A 19914-nucleotide genomic window follows, 5' to 3' on the forward strand; every position below is an offset into this window, starting at 1 on the left:
CATAGAAGGTTCCAACTGAGGACCCTAGAAGGTTCCAACTGAGGACCATAGAAGGGTCCAACTGAGAGCCATAGAAGGTTCCAACCAAGGACCATAGAAGGTTCTAACCGAGGCCCATAGAAGGCTCTAACCGAGGACCATAGAAGGTTCCAACTGAGAGCCATAGAAGGTTCTAACTGAGGACCATAGAAGGTTCTAACTGAGGACCATAGACGGTTCTGAGAGCCATAGAAAGTTCCAATCATGGACTATAGAAGGTTCTAACTTGGGACTATAAAAGGTTCTAACTGAGGACCCTAGAAGGTTCCAACCTGAGGACCATAGAAGGTTCCAACCTGAGGACCATAGAAGGTTCCAACTGAGAGCCATAGAAGGTTCCAACCGACGACAATAGAAGGTTCTAACTAAGAGCCATAGAAGGTTCCAAATGAGGACCCTAGAAGGTTCCAATTGAGAGCCATAGAAGGTCCCAACCGAGGACCATAGAAGGTTCCAACTGAGAGCCATAGAAGGTTCCAACCGAGGACCATAGAAGGTTCCAACTGAGAGCCATAGAAGGCTGAAACTGAGGACCCTAGAAGGTTCCAACCGAGGACCATAGAAGGTTCCAACCGAGGACCATATTTTTATTTATTTTTTGTTCGGTTTGGGTTTTTATTTCTTCTACTTCTTCTTCCTCTTTATAATAATAATAATGTATTTTTTGTTTGGTTTGGGGGTTTTATTTTTTTATTATTATTATTACTGGTAATAATATTAATATTAATGATAATAATAATAATAATAATAATAAAACCCCAAAACCAAACAAAAATACATTATTATTATTATTATTTTTATTTATTTTTTGTTCGGGTTTTTATTTCTTCTTCTTCTTATTATTATTATTATTATTATTAATAATAATAATCTATTTTTTTGTTTGGCTTTTTATTTTTTATTATTATGACTATAAATTATCATTTTTTTTTCATAATGGTAAGAATAGTAATGACATCGGGGGATCCAGCAGGTGGCAGCAGAGAGGAGGGACCTCTAAATCTCCAGACAGAGCGGGCACGACTACACTTCCCATGATTCTTGGCGGCGGTCAGGCCGGATATCCGGTTTGGAGGAGGGGTGACGTGTCTCTCAATTTGGTGATCTGTAGATTGGAGTCACTCAGAGCCGGGAGCGGAGAGAGGTGAGGGGGTGTTGGGGGCTCCCGGGCCCCTGTGTGTTAGTTGCCTGAGAGCCATTCATATCCAGGGGCCCCTCTGTACAGTTATAGGGCCACTCTTATTCAGGAGCCCTCTCTTCTCCATTCATTACAAGCGGGCATGTGTATTCCAGGGGCCCCTCTCTGCAGTCATAGGGCCTCATATTCCAGGGGCCCCTCCATGCAGTCCTAGGGCCTAATATATTCCGGGGGCACCTATATGTTTACCATCTGTTATCTGGGGCCCCCCTCTGTTTGGTGATGGGACCCATTGTATTCTGGAGGTCCCTGTGGATCTGCTAGTCACTGTTCTTATATAGGGGCCCCTCTGTGTACTGACAGGTGGCCCCTGCGTATACTGATGGTACCCTATTTATTATAGTTACTCTGGAGTCCATGTCTAATGGCTGCCCGCTATTCTCAGGGGCCCCCACTCTTGCAGTGGGGCCCCAACTATGATAGCTTTCTTGCCCTGGGGGGCTGTCCTAAACAGTTGGGGGCAGTACTAAGCCTCCCCCCCTTCCGGTCCGGACGCTTTCCCCCCCCCCTTCCCGGTCCGGACGCTTCCCCCCCCCCCTTCCCGGTCCGGACGCTTCCCCCCCCCTTCCCGGTCCGGACGCTTCCCCCCCCCTTCCCGGTCCGGACGCTTCCCCCCCCCCCCTTCCCGGTCCGGCCGCTTCCCCCCCCCTTCCCGGTCCGGACGCTCCCCCCTTTCCGGTCCGGACGCTCCCCCCTTTCCGGTCCGGACGCTCCCCCCTTTCCGGTCCGGACGCTCCCCCCTTTCCGGTCCGGACGCTCCCCCCTTTCCGGTCCGGACGCTCCCCCCTTTCCGGTCCGGACGCTCCCCCCTTTCCGGTCCGGACGCTTCCCCCCCCCCCCTTCCCGGTCCGGCCGCTTCCCCCCCCCCCTTCCCGGTCCGGACGCTTCCCCCCCCCCTTCCCGGTCCGGACGCTCCCCCCTTTCCGGTCCGGACGCTCCCCCCTTTCCGGTCCGGACGCTCCCCCCTTTCCGGTCCGGACGCTCCCCCCTTTCCGGTCCGGACGCTCCCCCCTTTCCGGTCCGGACGCTCCCCCCTTTCCGGTCCGGACGCTCCCCCCCCCCCCCTTTCCGGTCCGGGCGCTCCCCCCCCCCCTTTCCGGTCCGGGCGCTCCCCCCCCTTTCCGGCCCGGACGCTTCCTCCTCCCCCTTTCCGGTCTGGATGCTCCCCCCCAATCTTCTTGTCCAGGCCAATTTTCAGCGCTGTCACACTTTGAATGACAATTGCGCGGTCATGCAACACTGTACCCATATGAATTTTTTAGCATTTTTTTGAAACGGATAAAGCTTTATTTTGGTGGTATTTATTCCCCGCTGGGATTTTTATTTTTATTTTTTATTGCTATATAAATGAAAAAGTTCAAAAATTTAGAAAGTATTTTTTTAATAAAATTTTGCTAATATTTCATCATAAATCTTGGCCAAAATTTATACAGTTATCTTTTTAATATAAAAAATAAAAATAACCCAAATTAGTTTATAACCAAAAATTATATTTTTTCAAATTTTTTTTTTTTTTTACATTTTTATTTTACTTTTTTTATAATATTTTTTTGTTTTGTTTTGTTTTTTTACATCCTGTCACCCTAGCAGTAGTGTCACCATGGTGACACTGTACTACTTGTGGGGGGTGATGAAGATTTTTTTTTCTTTTTTTTTTACACTGATTGCTTTTATGCCATAAAGGCTGTAACATCAATCATTTCTCCTTCTCTCTGCATTCCTGCAGCCATTGAGAAATACTGTGAGAGCTGTGATTGGTCACAGCTTGTCACATGGTACAAGACTGTTGTGAATGGCCCTGTACCATGTGACCTCTGTGATCATTCACAGATTTCACACGTAGTAAGCAGTGATGTCAGAAGTGACATCTTGTGTACTACTTTGCATGTGATCACTGATTGGCCAGTCAGTGATCACATGATCGGGACCTCGCGCAGAGGTCCCGTACGATGATCGGACACAGCGGGCACCAGATTGTGGTTGAGGGGCCCTGTGTCTCAGGTCGCTGTCCCAGTCGCCGTCCCCGTGTCCCGGTTCGCCGTCCCCGTGTCCCGGTTCGCCGTCCCCGTGTCCCGGTTCGCCGTCCCCGTGTCCCGGTTCGCCGTCCCCGTGTCCCGGTTCGCCGTCCCCGTGTCCCGGATCTCCGTCCCCGTGTCCCGGATCTCCGTCCCCGTGTCCCGGATCTCCGTCCCCGTGTCCCGGTTCGCTGTCCCCGTGTCCCGGTTCGCTGTCCCCGTGTCCCGGTTCGCTGTCCCCGTGTCCCGGTTCGCTGTCCCCGTGTCCCGGTTCGCTGTCCCCGTGTCCCGGTTCGCTGTCCCCGTGTCCCGGTTCGCTGTCCCCGTGTCCCGGTTCGCTGTCCCCGTGTCCCGGTTCGCTGTCCCCGTGTCCCGGTTCGCTGTCCCCGTGTCCCGGTTCGCTGTCCCCGTGTCCCCGTTCGCTGTCCCCGTGTCCCCGTTCGCTGTCCCCGTTCGCTGTCCCCGTTCGCTGTCCCGGTTCGCTGTCCCCGTTCGCTGTCCCCGTTCGCTGTCCCCGTTCGCTGTCCCCGTTCGCCGTCCCCGTGTCCCGGTTCGCCGGCCCCGTGTCCCGGTTCGCCGGCCCCGTGTCCCGGTTCGCCGGCCCCGTGTCCCGGTTCGCCGTCCCCGTGTCTCGGGTCTCCGTCCCCGTGTCTCGGGTCTCCGTCCCGGGTCTCCGTCCCGGGTCTCCGTCCCCGTGTCCCGGGTCGCCGGCCCCGTGTCCCGGGTCTCCGTCCCCGTGTCTCGGGTCGCTGGCCCCGTGTCACAGTCGCTGGCCCCGTGTCTTATTGTTCTTTTTCTGTTTCTAGATGAAGACTGTCCTGGTTGCGTTTGCGGTCCTGCTGGCCCTCGGGCACTGCGAGGAGGGGGCCCGGCTCCTGGCCTCCAAGTCTCTGCTGAACCGATATGCGGTGGAGGGGAAGGACCTGACTCTGCAGTACAACATCTACAACGTGGGCTCCAGGTGGGTGTGGCTGTGCTCGGGGTGGACCCTGCCTGTGGGAGGAGCGATCTACCCTCCTACTATGGGGCTGGGCAGGGCTACGGTTTCCCAGCATCCCTTGCTCAGTAAACAGCATATTAGCATAAAGGGGGGGTGTGCCTAGCACAGAGTGGGCGGAGCTAGGAGAAGCACCACCCTGTAGTCTGAGCCGACCCCACGAACGTGACGGGGGGACAACACAGCCATCGTGCTCCGGGGGGCAGCCAAGCGTTGTCACAGAACTTATCTGAGGCCGACCGCCTGATCCCGGAAGACTGCGGAGGACCAAGATGGCGGCACCCGACCAACGCCTGCCGAACCTGATCAGCAGATTGCAGCAGGACAGGACTGGATCCGCAGGGCAGGTGGGTATCTGAATCCAGGACCACCTCGGATAACTTTAAGGGGGAGTGGTTCTGTAGTTCTGGGTGTCTCCATGCTGTGGGTGGGGGGAGGGGTTCTGGGTGTCTCCATGCTCTGGTGGGGGGAGGGGTTCTGTCGTTCTGGGTGTCACCATGCTGTGGGTGGGGCTCTGTAGTTCTTGGTGTCTCCATGACGTAGGAGGGAGGGGTTCTGTAGTTCTAGGTGTCTCCATGCTCTGGGTGGGGTTCTGTAGTTCTGGGTGTGTCCCTGCTCTGGGTGGGGGGGAGGGGGTCGCATCGATCTGACAGATTCGGGGTCATGCTCTTCTTCTCTTCCAGCGCGGCTCTGGACGTGGAGCTCTCAGACGATTCCTTCCCCCCGGAGGATTTCGGGATTGTGGCCGGCATGCTGAACGTGAAATGGGACAGAATCGCCCCGTATCCTTCCACCTCGTCCTGTGTCCGTTCCTCTCATGCAGGGGGGACCCCAGACCTTCTACACAAGGGGCCACTTTACTGTCCTTCAGATATCACGGGGACCAGGCTTTGGCCAGCGGGAGTAGAAAATATCCTGGTGTCAGTGGGAGGAATAGTTCCCCATCATTGGTGTCAGTGGGAGGAATAGTGCCCCCTCATTGGTGTCAGTGGGAGGAATAGTGCCCCATCATTGTTATCAGTGGGAGGAATAGTGCCCCATCATTGGTGTCAGTGGGAGGAATAGTGCCCCATCATTGGTGTCAGTGGGAGGAATAGTACCCCATCATTGGTGTCAGTGGGAGGAATAGTGCCCCATCATTGGTATCAGTGGGAGGAATAGTGCCCCATCATTGGTGTCAGGGGGAGGAATAGTGCCCCATCATTGGTGTCAGTGGGAGGAATAGTGCCCCATCATTGGTATCAGTGGGAGGAATAGTGCCCCATCATTGGTGTCAGGGGGAGGAATAGTGCCCCATCATTGGTGTCAGTGGGAGGAATAGTGCCCCATCATTGGTGTCAGTGGGAGGAATAGTGCCCCATCATTGGTGTCAGTGGGAGGAATAGTGCCCCATCATTGGTATCAGTGGGAGGAATAGTGCCCCATCATTGGTGTCAGGGGGAGGAATAGTGCCCCATCATTGGTGTCAGTGGGAGGAATAGTGCCCCATCATTGGTGTCAGTGGGAGGAATAGTGTCCCGTCATTGGTGTCAGTGGGAGGAATAGTGCCCCATCATTGGTATCAGTGGGAGGAATAGTGCCCCATCATTGGTGTCAGGGGGAGGAATAGTGCCCCATCATTGGTGTCAGTGGGAGGAATAGTGCCCCGTCATTGCTGTCGGTGGGAGGAATAGTGCCCCATCATTGGTGTCAGTGGGAGGAATAGTGCCCCATCATTGGTGTCAGTGGGAGGAATAGTGCCCCATCATTGGTGTCAGTGGGGGGAATAGTGCCCCATCATTGGTGTCAGTGGGAGGAATAGTGCCCCATCATTGGTGTCAGTGGGAGGAATAGTGCCCCATCATTGGTGTCAGTGGGAGGAATAGTGCCCCATCATTGGTGTCAGTGGGAGGAATAGTGCCCCATCATTGGTGTCAGTGGGAGGAAAAGTGCCCCATCATTGGTGTCAGTGGGAGGAAAAGTGCCCCATCATTGGTGTCAGTGGGAGGAAAAGTGCCCCATCATTGGTGTCAGTGGGAGGAAAAGTGCCCCATCATTGGTATCGGTGGGAGGAATAGTGCCCCATCATTGGTGTCAGTGGGGGGGAATAGTGCCCCATCATTGGTGTCAGTGGGGGGGAATAGTGCCCCATCATTGGTGTCAGTGGGAGGAATGGTGACCAAAGGGCCGTATCTGTCCCCCGGTCACAGTCTGGAGATCACTGCACTAATGTTTCCTCCTGTCACACACTCCACTTTCTCACTTTTCTTCACTTCCTTGTCACACCGCATGTCCTCCTTCAGCCTCGTTGTGTCCTTAATTCCCGATGTGCAGCGCCAGCAACGTCTCTCACACCGTGGTCCTGCGTCCTCTGAAAGCCGGCTACTTCAACTTCACTTCTGCCACCATCACCTACCTGGCTCAGGAGGGCGCTCAGGTTGTGGTGAGTACTCCAGTGTGTTCAGAGGTCGGACCTCCCCCATGGGTGTGGCTGTTATATCCTCTCTCCATCCTCCAGGTGTACCGGCTCCTCCCCTCCAGTCTTGCACAGGCGTAGCGGCTCCTCCCCTTCAGTCTTTGCACAGGCGTAGCGGCTCCTCCCCTTCAGTCTTGCACTGGCGTAGCGGCTCCTCCCCTTCAGTCTTGCACAGGCGTAGCGGCTCCTCCCCTTCAGTCTTTGCACAGGTGTAGCGGCTCCTCCGCTTCAGTCTTTGCAGAGGCGTAGCGGCTCCTCCCCTTCAGTCTTGCACAGGCGTAGCGGCTCCTCCCCTTCAGTCTTGCACTGGCGTAGCGGCTCCTCCCCTTCAGTCTTGCACAGGCGTACTGGCTCCTCCCCTTCAGTCTTTGCGCAGGCGTAGCGGCTCCTCCCGTCCGGTCTTGCGCAGGCGTAGCGGCTCCTCCCTTCGGTCTTGCGCAGGCGTAGCGGCTCCTCCCCTCCGGTCTTGCGCAGGCGTAGCGGCTCCTCCCGTCCGGTCTTGCGCAGGCGTAGCGGCTCCTCCCCTTCGGTTTTGCACAGATGTACCAACCATACGCAAATTTGTGAGCGGCTGCATATTTGCATACCATTTAAAAACACATGTGCTGAGAGCGCGCGTCCTGTGTGCTCCCAGCACATGTGTTGGTGTCTCTCGGAAAGGTCCCGATCTCCCCTTGCGCTGTAGAGAGCAGAGCGGGGTGTCGTCCAATCGGGGCGTTCGTCTACTTCAAATGCGTGCTGGTCTTTTTTTAAATGGCGGTTTTCTCTCTGACAGGTGGGGTACACCAGCGCCCCGGGACAAGGAGGAATTCTGGCTCAGCGTGAATTCGACCGCCGATTCTCCCCGCACTTTGTAAGTGGTTACGTTTTGGTCTTTTACCCTTGGTGTCACTCGGGGGAGGGGAAGTGGGTGTGGTTGAAGCAGCTTGGGGCGGGTGGTATTACCCATCATCAGCCTTCCACAGCCATCTTGAGCCCCGCCTTCATTTCCACTGCGGGGGGGACTTGTGCCCCCTTGTTGGTGTCACTGGGGGGGACTTGTGCCCCTTTGTTGGTGTCACTGGGGGGGTACTTGTGCCCCTTTGTTGGTGTCACTGGGAAAAATTGGGCCCCTTCATTGGTGGCAGTGGGGGGAATTTTGCCCCATTGCTGGTATCAGGGGATAAAATAGTACCCCCAGGGGCCGGATAAAAGCAATCAAAGGGCCACATCTGGCCCCAGGGCCACAGCTTGGAGACCACTGCCTTAGACTGATCAGCAGATTGCACAGCTAAAGTCTGCAGCACCCAGTGACCAGCAGGAATTCATGTCTAAAGGGATGTCCGGGATGGGTGCCTGCCGACCCTTTCCCAGAGGCTCAACCGTACTGCAGAGCAAAAACAGCGTGATGACGTCACTGCGTCTCAGAAGACCTATTGCTTGAAAACCAAATGAATGGATAGAATTTAATTTGCATGTTTGGTGGGGGGAAGGGAAAGTATTCTATGTGTGCGTTGCCACTGTGGATGCCTTGCAGCAGATGTTCCATAGGATGTATATTATTAAAAAAGAAAATTAGAAAAAAAAAGCAAATTGAAGGAAAAAAAAAACAATTGTATTAACCCCTCGCCTACCGGGCACTTGTACCCCCTTATTTACCAGGCCAATTTTCAGCTTTCAGCGCTGCCGCACTTTGATTGACAATTGCGCGGTCATGCAACATTGTACCCATATGAAATTTTGATCATTTTTTTCTCACAAATAGAGCTTTCTTTTGGTGGTATTTAATCCCCGCTGGGCGCTTTACTTTTTGCGCTATAAATAAAAAAAGTGCAAAAAATTTGAAAAAAAAAAAAAAAGTTCTTTGTTTCTATTATAAAATTTTTCAAACAGGTATTTTTTTTCTCCTTCACTGATGTGCGTTGATGAGGCAGCACTGATGGGCACTGATAGGCGGCACTGATGGGCACTGATAGGCGGCATTGATGAGGTGGCACGGATAGGCGGCACTGATAGGTGACACTGATGGGTACTGATAGACGGCACTGACTGGCATCACTGCTGGGCACTGACTGGAGGCACTGACTGGCGGCACTGACTGGCAGCACTGCTGGGCTGCACTGGTGGGCGGGCACAGGTGGGTGGCACTGGTGGGCACAGGTGGGTGGGCACAGGTGGGTGGCACTTCTGGGCACAGGTGGGTGGCACTGCAGAGTGGCACAGGTGGGTGGCACTGCAGAGTGGCACAGGTGGGTGGCACTGGTGGGCACAGGTGGGTGGGCACAGGTGGGTGGCACTTCTGGGCACAGGTGGGTGGCACTGCAGAGTGGCACAGGTGGGTGATCTGCTGACACAGGTGGGCGGAGCTAGTGGGCGCACTGCTGGGCACAGGTGGGCGGAACTTGCGGGTGGCACTGCTGGGCACCAATCATCAGGGCACTGATGATCGGTGCCGATCCCCACTCTGACAACTGCCGGTTCTCGGCAGTACTTTCCTCACGATCTGACAGCGTGAGGAAAGTGCAGCCGAGAACCGGCACTTGCATTTCCCTGTGATCAGCGTGTCATTGGACACCGCTGATCACGTGGTAAAAGGCCGCTGTGATTGGCCTTTTACCACATCACGTGATCAGCTGTGTCCGTAGGACACAGCGATCACGGAGATCGCCCGGTGCGCGCCCCCTGGGGCGCGCAGGGAAGCGCGTTCTGGGAGCACGTCATATGACGTCCACTCAGAACTGGCCGGCCGCGGTGAAGCCGTCATTCGGCTATCTGCGGTCGGCAGGTAGTTAAATAAATATAAAAATTAATAATAATAAAATATATATAATTTATAGAAGAATTTAATTAGCATTTTTGGTGGGGGGAAGGGAAAGTATTATATATGTACGTTGCCACTGTGGATGCCTTGCAGCAGATGTTCCGTAGGATGAATATTATTAAAAAAAAAAAAAATTAGAAAAAAAAACAAATTGAAGAAAAAAAAAAAATGAATTAAAAATTAGAAAACTAAAAATTAATGATAAAATATAATTTATAGAAGAATTTAATTAGCATTTTTGGTGGGGGGAAGGGAAAGTATTCTATGTGTACGCTGCCACTGTGGATGCCTTGCAGCAGATGTTCCATAGGATGAATATTATTAAAAAAAAAATAATTAGAAAAAAAAAACAAATTGAAGGAAAAAAAATAAAAATGAATTAAATAAAAATTAAAAAAATAAAAATTAATAATAAAATATATATAATTGATAGAAGAATTTAATTTGCATTTTTGGTGGGGGGAAGGTATTATATGTGTACGTTGCCACTATAGATGCTTTGCAGAAGATGTTGCATAGGATGTACATTATTAAAAAAATAGAGAAAAAATAAATAAAAAATATATAAAAATAAAATAATAATAAAAAAATACTAATAATAATTTGAATAAATAACAATCCTGATCCCACAGGCTGCAGTTAGTCTCTAGGGCTCAGGGCGGGGACACGGGTTGCCTAGCCCAGCTGCATGGGGCTACTAAATCCTCGGGGTCACCCTTTTATCCTGACTTCTTTTTATCATCACGTAGCTGGACTGGGCAGCTTTTGGGGTGATGACTCTGCCCTCCATCGGGATCCCTCTCCTACTCTGGTTCTCCAGCAAGAGGAAGTACGACACCCCTAAACCCAAGAAGAACTGAGACGCCAACTTCCCCGACACCCGGGACTCTTTTCTATGAACAGTTGTCACCACGCTGCGCCAGAAAATCAATCATTCTCTTTTTGGACCGCCCACCTCCTGAAGATCCAGATCGTTCATCCATTTTTATTCTTTACGGAGCGGTCACTGGGGGTCCACACATCCTCTCCGCTGCAACTGGCAATGAATTCCGATCGCGCTGGGCGTTTCCTGTTGGCGAGCGGCGATCATTCGATGGAGAGTTCCAGGTGATGGGTATCGGTCCTGTCCAGGGTGCCGAGCCAACAAATTGGACATTTTTTTGTCAATTTTTAAATTTTTTTTTTTTTAAGTTTCCCCGCACTATTAGCAGAGGGACCACCGATCACCCCGCGACAAATCTTCCCTTCTGCGTCATCGGGAGTGCCGCCGGATTTTACCGGCTCAGAAGACATCTGTAGGATTCCGAAAATCCCATTGTGATGGGCGCCGGGTTCTGGGAGCGACCGTTCTATTCAGGGAAATCTTATGCCGAGAACAATGGAGGGTTTTTCTAATAAAATTTGAATAACTCCAATATCTGCGTCTGTGTGATTTATAGTATCGTTATTGAACCAAAATACATCGAACCTTTTATGTCATCACAGACAGAAAACCCAAAAATTTGTACACAAAAAAAAAATATATATATATATATATATATATATATATATATATACAGTGGGGCAAAAAAGTATTTAGTCCCCACCAATGGTGCAAGTTCCCCCACTTACAAAGATGAGAGAGGCCTGTAATTGGCATCATAGGGAGACCTCAACTATGAGAGACAAAATGAGACAACAAATCCAGACAATCTCATTGGCTGATCTGGAAAGAATTTATTTGCAAATTATGGTGGAAAATAAGTATTTGGTCGCCTACAAACAAGCGAGATTTCTGGCTCTCACAGACCTGGACCTTCTTCTTTAAGAGGCTCCTCTGTCCTGCACTCATTACCTGTATCAATGGCACCTGTTTGAACTTGTTATCAGTATAAAAGACACCTGTCCACAACCTCAAACAGTCACACTCCAAACTCCACTATGGGGAAGACCAATGAGCTGTCGAATGACACCAGAAACAAAATGGTAGACCTGCACCAGGCTGGGAAGACTGAATCTGCAATAGGCAAGCAGCTTGGTGTGAACAAATCAACTGTGGGAGCAATAATTAGAAAATGGAAGACATACAAGACCACTGATAATCTCCCTCCATCTGGGGCTCCACGCAAGATCTCACCCCGTGGGGTCAAAATGATCACAAGAACGGTGAGCAGAAATCCCAGGAGCACACGGGGGGACCTAGTGAATGACCTGCAGAGAGCTGGGACCAACGTAACAAAGGCTACCATCAGTAACACACTACGCCGCCAGGGACTCAGATCCTGCAGTGCCAGACGTGTCCCCCTGCTGAAGCCAGTACATGTCCGGGGCCCGTCTGAAGTTTGCTAGAGAGCATTTGGATGATCCAGAAGAGGATTGGGAGAATGTCATATGAAACCAAAACAGAACTGTTTAGTAGAAACACAACTCGTCGTGTTTGGAGGAGAGAGAATGCTGAGTTGCATCCAAAGAACACCATACCTACTGTGAAGCATGGGGGTGGCAACATCATGCTTTGGGGCTGGCACCAGGACGACTGATCCATGTACAGGACAGAATGAATGGGGCCATGTATCGTGAGATTTTGAGTGCAAACCTCCTTCCATCAGCAAGGGCATTGAAGATGAAACGTGGCTGGGTCTTCCAAGATGACAATGATCCCAAACATACCGCCCGGGCAACGAAGGAGTGGCTTCGTAAGAAGCATTTCAAGGTCCTGGAGTGGCCTAGCCAGTCTCCAGATCTCAACCCCATAGAAAACCTTTGGAGGGAGTTGAAAGTCCGTGTTGCCCAGCGACAGCCCCAAAACATCACTGCTCAAGAGGAGATCTGCATGGAGGAGGAGATCTGCATGGAGGATGGGCCAACATACCAGCAACAGTGTGTGCCAACCTTGTGAGGACTTCCAGGAAACGTCTGACCTCTGTCATTGCCAACAAAGGATATATAACAAAGTATTGAGAGGAACTTTTCATATTCACCAAATACTTATTTTCCACCATAATTTGCAAATAAATTCTTTCCAGATCAGCCAATGAGATTGTCTGGATTTGTTTTCTCATTTTGTCTCTCATAGTTGAGGTCTCCCTATGATGCCAATTACAGGCCTCTCTCATCTCTGTAAGTGGGAGAACTTGTACAATTGGTGGCGACTAAATACCTGCCCCACTGTATATATATATATATACATTGTATACAGTCCGGGGGAGGGGGGGACTCACTTCTGGAAGATACTGTATATATATATTATTATATTTTTGTTTTTTACATCTATAAAATATATGTAAACACAAAGGGGAAAAAAATAAACAAAGTAAAACAATTATTTAAAAAAAAAATGTTTTTTTACTATATATATATATATAATTTTTTTTTTTCTTTCTTTGTGTTTTTATATATGTAAAAAAAATAAATATATGTAGCTATATTATTTTATATATAAGATATATTATACAGAGTGACATCACCGCCCTCCAGATATAAGATATATTATACAGAGTGACATCACCGCCCTCCAGATATAAGATATATTATACAGGAGTGACATCACCGCCCTCCAGATATAAGATATATTATACAGGAGTGACATCACCGCCCTCCGGATATAAGATATATTATACAGAGTGACATCACCGCCCTCCGGATATAAGATATATTATACAGAGTGACATCACCGCCCTCCAGATATAAGATATATTATACAGAGTGACATCACCGCCCTCCGGATATAAGATATACAGAGTGACATCACCGCCCTCCGGATATAAGATATATTATACAGAGTGACATCACCGCCCTCCAGATATAAGATATATTATACAGAGTGACATCACCGCCCTCCGGATATAAGATATATTATACAGAGTGACATCACCGCTCTCCAGATATAAGATATATTATACAGGAGTGACATCACCGCCCTCCAGATATAAGATATATTATACAGAGTGACATCACCGCCCTCCGGATATAAGATATATTATACAGGAGTGACATCACCGCCCTCCGGATATAAGATATATTATACAGAGTGACATCACCGCCCTCCGGATATAAGATATATTATACAGAGTGACATCACCGCCCTCCAGATATAAGATATATTATACAGAGTGACATCACCGCCCTCCGGATATAAGATATATTATACAGAGTGACATCACCGCCCTCCGGATATAAGATATATTATACAGAGTGACATCACCGCCCTCCGGATATAAGATATATTATACAGAGTGACATCACCGCCCTCCGGATATAAGATATATTATACAGAGTGACATCACCGCCCTCCGGATATAAGATATATTATACAGGAGTGACATCACCGCCCTCCAGATATAAGATATATTATACAGAGTGACATCACCGCTCTCCGGATATAAGATATATTATACAGAGTGACATCACCGCCCTCCGGATATAAGATATATTATACAGAGTGACATCACCGCCCTCCGGATATAAGATATATTATACAGAGTGACATCACCGCTCTCCAGATATAAGATATATTATACAGGAGTGACATCACCGCCCTCCAGATATAAGATATATTATACAGAGTGACATCACCGCCCTCCAGATATAGGATATATTATACAGGAGTGACATCACCGCCCTCCAGATATAAGATATATTATACAGGAGTGACATCACCGCCCTCCAGATATAAGATATATTATACAGAGTGACATCACCGCCCTCCAGATATAAGATATATTATACAGGAGTGACATCACCGCCCTCCAGATATAAGATATATTATACAGAGTGACATCACCGCCCTCCAGATATAAGATATATTATACAGAGTGACATCACCGCCCTCCAGATATAAGATATATTATACAGGAGTGACATCACCGCCCTCCGGATATAAGATATATTATACAGGAGTGACATCACCGCCCCCCGGATATAAGATATATTATACAGAGTGACATCACCGCCCTCCAGATATAAGATATATTATACAGAGTGACATCACCGCCCTCCAGATATAAGATATATTATACAGAGTGACATCACCGCCCTCCAGATATAAGATATATTATACAGAGTGACATCACCGCCCTCCAGATATAAGATATATTATACAGAGTGACATCACCGCCCTCCAGATATAAGATATATTATACAGAGTGACATCACCGCCCTCCAGATATAAGATATATTATACAGGAGTGACATCACCGCCCTCCAGATATAAGATATATTATACAGAGTGACATCACCGCCCTCCAGATATAAGATATATTATACAGAGTGGCATCACCGCCCTCCAGATATAAGATATATTATACAGGAGTGACATCACCGCCCTCCAGATATAAGATATATTATACAGAGTGACATCACCGCCCTCCAGATATATTATACAGAGTGACATCACCGCCCCCCAGATATAAGATATATTATACAGAGTGACATCACCGCCCTCCAGATATAAGATATATTATACAGGAGTGACATCACCGCCCTCCGGATATAAGATATATTATACAGAGTGACATCACCGCCCTCCGGATATAAGATATATTATACAGAGTGACATCACCGCCCTCCGGATATAAGATATATTATACAGAGTGACATCACCGCCCTCCAGATATAAGATATATTATACAGGAGTGACATCACCGCCCTCCAGATATAAGATATATTATACAGGAGTGACATCACCGCCCTCCGGATATAAGATATATTATACAGAGTGACATCACCGCCCTCCAGATATAAGATATATTATACAGAGTGACATCACCGCCCTCCGGATATAAGATATATTATACAGAGTGACATCACCGCCCTCCAGATATAAGATATATTATACAGGAGTGACATCACCGCCCTCCAGATATAAGATATATTATACAGAGTGACATCACCGCCCTCCAGATATAAGATATATTATACAGAGTGACATCACCGCCCTCCAGATATAAGATATATTATACAGAGTGACATCACCGCCCTCCAGATATAAGATATATTATACAGGAGTGACATCACCGCCCTCCAGATATAAGATATATTATACAGAGTGACATCACCGCCCTCCGGATATAAGATATATTATACAGAGTGACATCACCGCCCTCCAGATATAAGATATATTATACAGAGTGACATCACCGCCCTCCAGATATAAGATATATTATACAGGAGTGACATCACCGCCCTCCAGATATAAGATATATTATACAGGAGTGACATCACCGCCCTCCGGATATAAGATATATTATACAGAGTGACATCACCGCCCTCCGGATATAAGATATATTATACAGGAGTGACATCACCGCCCTCCAGATATAAGATATATTATACAGGAGTGACATCACCGCCCTCCGGATATAAGATATATTATACAGAGTGACATCACCGCCCTCCAGATATAAGATATATTATACAGGAGTGACATCACCGCCCTCCGGATATAAGATATATTATACAGGAGTGACATCACCGCCCTCCAGATATAAGATATATTATACAGAGTGACATCACCGCCCTCCAGATATAAGATATATTATACAGAGTGACATCACCGCCCTCCAGATATAAGATATATTATACAGGAGTGACATCACCGCCCTCCGGATATAAGATATATTATACAGAGTGACATCACCGCCCTCCAGATATAAGATATATTATACAGAGTGACATCACCACCCTCCAGATATAAGATATATTATACAGAGTGACATCACCGCCCTCCAGATATAAGATATATTATACAGAGTGACATCACCACCCTCCAGATATAAGATATATTATACAGGAGTGACATCACCGCCCCCCAGATATAAGATATATTATACAGAGTGACATCACCGCCCTCCAGATATAAGATATATTATACAGGAGTGACATCACCGCCCTCCAGATATAAGATATATTATACAGAGTGACATCACCGCCCTCCAGATATAAGATATATTATACAGAGTGACATCACCGCCCTCCGGATATAAGATATATTATACAGAGTGACATCACCGCCCTCCAGATATAAGATATATTATACAGAGTGACATCACCGCCCTCCAGATATAAGATATACAGGAGTGACATCACCGCCCTCCAGATATAAGATATATTATACAGGAGTGACATCACCGCCCTCCGGATATAAGATATATTATACAGAGTGACATCACCGCCCTCCGGATATAAGATATATTATACAGAGTGACATCACCGCCCTCCAGATATAAGATATATTATACAGAGTGACATCACCGCCCTCCAGATATAAGATATATTATACAGGAGTGACATCACCGCCCTCCAGATATAAGATATATTATACAGAGTGACATCACCGCCCTCCAGATATAAGATATATTATACAGAGTGACATCACCGCCCTCCGGATATAAGATATATTATACAGAGTGACATCACCGCCCTCCAGATATAAGATATATTATACAGAGTGACATCACCGCCCTCCAGATATAAGATATATTATACAGGAGTGACATCACCGCCCTCCAGATATAAGATATATTATACAGAGTGACATCACCGCCCTCCGGATATAAGATATATTATACAGAGTGACATCACCGCCCTCCGGATATAAGATATATTATACAGGAGTGACATCACCGCCCTCCAGATATAAGATATATTATACAGAGTGACATCACCGCCCTCCAGATATAAGATATATTATACAGAGTGACATCACCGCCCTCCGGATATAAGATATATTATACAGAGTGACATCACCGCTCTCCAGATATAAGATATATTATACAGGAGTGACATCACCGCCCTCCAGATATAAGATATATTATACAGAGTGACATCACCGCCCTCCAGATATAAGATATATTATACAGGAGTGACATCACCGCCCCCCGGATATAAGATATATTATACAGAGTGACATCACCGCCCTCCAGATATAAGATATATTATACAGAGTGACATCACCGCCCTCCAGATATAAGATATATTATACAGAGTGACATCACCGCCCTCCAGATATAAGATATATTATACAGAGTGACATCACCGCCCTCCAGATATAAGATATATTATACAGAGTGACATCACCGCCCTCCAGATATAAGATATATTATACAGAGTGACATCACCACCCTCCAGATATAAGATATATTATACAGGAGTGACATCACCGCCCTCCAGATATAAGATATATTATACAGAGTGACATCACCGCCCTCCAGATATAAGATATATTATACAGGAGTGACATCACCGCCCTCCAGATATAAGATATATTATACAGAGTGACATCACCGCCCTCCAGATATAAGATATATTATACAGAGTGACATCACCGCCCTCCAGATATAAGATATATTATACAGAGTGACATCACCGCCCTCCGGATATAAGATATATTATACAGAGTGACATCACCGCCCTCCGGATATAAGATATATTATACAGAGTGACATCACCGCTCTCCAGATATAAGATATATTATACAGACTGACATCACCGCTCTCCAGATATAAGATATATTATACAGGAGTGACATCACCGCCCTCCGGATATAAGATATATTATACAGAGTGACATCACCGCCCTCCAGATATAAGATATATTATACAGGAGTGACATCACCGCCCTCCAGATATAAGATATATTATACAGAGTGACATCACCGCCCTCCAGATATAAGATATATTATACAGAGTGACATCACCGCCCTCCGGATATAAGATATATTATACAGAGTGACATCACCGCCCTCCGGATATAAGATATATTATACAGAGTGACATCACCGCTCTCCAGATATAAGATATATTATACAGACTGACATCACCGCTCTCCAGATATAAGATATATTATACAGAGTGACATCACCGCCCTCCGGATATAAGATATATTATACAGGAGTGACATCACCGCCCTCCAGATATAAGATATATTATACAGGAGTGACATCACCGCCCTCCGGATATAAGATATATTATACAGAGTGACATCACCGCCCTCCGGATATAAGATATATTATACAGAGTGACATCACCGCCCTCCGGATATAAGATATATTATACAGAGTGACATCACCGCCCTCCGGATATAAGATATATTATACAGAGTGACATCACCGCTCTCCAGATATAAGATATATTATACAGGAGTGACATCACCGCCCTCCAGATATAAGATATATTATACAGAGTGACATCACCGCCCTCCAGATATAAGATATATTATACAGGAGTGACATCACCGCCCCCCGGATATAAGATATATTATACAGAGTGACATCACCGCCCTCCAGATATAAGATATATTATACAGAGTGACATCACCGCCCTCCAGATATAAGATATATTATACAGAGTGACATCACCGCCCTCCAGATATAAGATATATTATACAGGAGTGACATCACCGCCCTCCAGATATAAGATATATTATACAGAGTGACATCACCGCCCTCCAGATATAAGATATAGTATACAGAGTGACATCACCGCCCTCCGGATATAAGATATATTATACAGAGTGACATCACCGCCCTCCAGATATAAGATATATTATACAGAGTGACATCACCGCCCTCCAGATATAAGATATATTATACAGGAGTGACATCACCGCCCTCCGGATATAAGATATATTATACAGAGTGACATCACCGCCCTCCGGATATAAGATATATTATACAGAGTGACATCACCGCCCTCCGGATATAAGATATATTATACAGAGTGACATCACCGCCCTCCGGATATAAGATATATTATACAGAGTGACATCACCGCTCTCCAGATATAAGATATATTATACAGGAGTGACATCACCGCCCTCCAGATATAAGATATATTATACAGGAGTGACATCACCGCCCTCCAGATATAAGATATATTATACAGGAGTGACATCACCGCCCTCCAGATATAAGATATATTATACAGGAGTGACATCACCGCCCTCCGGATATAAGATATATTATACAGGAGTGACATCACCGCCCTCCAGATATAAGATATATTATACAGAGTGACATCACCGCCCTCCAGATATAAGATATATTATACAGGAGTGACATCACCGCCCTCCGGATATAAGATATATTATACAGGAGTGACATCACCGCCCTCCAGATATAAGATATATTATACAGAGTGACATCACCGCCCTCCGGATATAAGATATATTATACAGAGTGACATCACCGCCCTCCGGATATAAGATATATTATACAGAGTGACATCACCGCCCTCCGGATATAAGATATATTATACAGAGTGACATCACCGCCCTCCAGATATAAGATATATTATACAGGAGTGACATCACCGCCCTCCAGATATAAGATATATTATACAGGAGTGACATCACCGCCCTCCGGATATAAGATATATTATACAGAGTGACATCACCGCCCTCCGGATATAAGATATATTATACAGAGTGACATCA

The 19914-nt window shown here is 47.2% G+C and overlaps 1 protein-coding gene across 2 annotated transcripts in view; it reads left to right on the forward strand.

Annotated features, from left to right (window-relative positions):
- Positions 1 to 1072: 1072 nt before the first annotated feature.
- LOC149434295 (translocon-associated protein subunit beta) overlaps positions 1073 to 19914 on the forward strand; it is a 33634-nt gene continuing 14792 nt past the window's right edge. The window contains exons 1-6 of one of the 2 annotated variants that reach the window (XM_089663842.1): positions 1073 to 1183; positions 4059 to 4213; positions 4933 to 5031; positions 6563 to 6671; positions 7480 to 7557; positions 10254 to 10919. In XM_089663842.1, the coding sequence (XP_089519968.1) occupies positions 4059 to 4213; positions 4933 to 5031; positions 6563 to 6671; positions 7480 to 7557; positions 10254 to 10364 (552 nt within the window). In that variant the 5' untranslated portion in view covers positions 1073 to 1183 and the 3' untranslated portion in view covers positions 10365 to 10919. Of the gene's footprint in view, positions 1184 to 4058; positions 4214 to 4932; positions 5032 to 6562; positions 6672 to 7479; positions 7558 to 10253; positions 10920 to 19914 lie in introns of those variants that run through there. The other variant, XM_089663844.1, reaches the window with a different exon arrangement.

The sequence above is a fragment of the Staurois parvus genome, unplaced genomic scaffold, assembly GCF_062004578.1.
Source record: "Staurois parvus isolate SC_StPar_1 unplaced genomic scaffold, SC_StPar_1.0 ptg001786l, whole genome shotgun sequence".
In the NCBI taxonomy this organism is placed as follows: Eukaryota; Metazoa; Chordata; class Amphibia; order Anura; family Ranidae; genus Staurois; species Staurois parvus.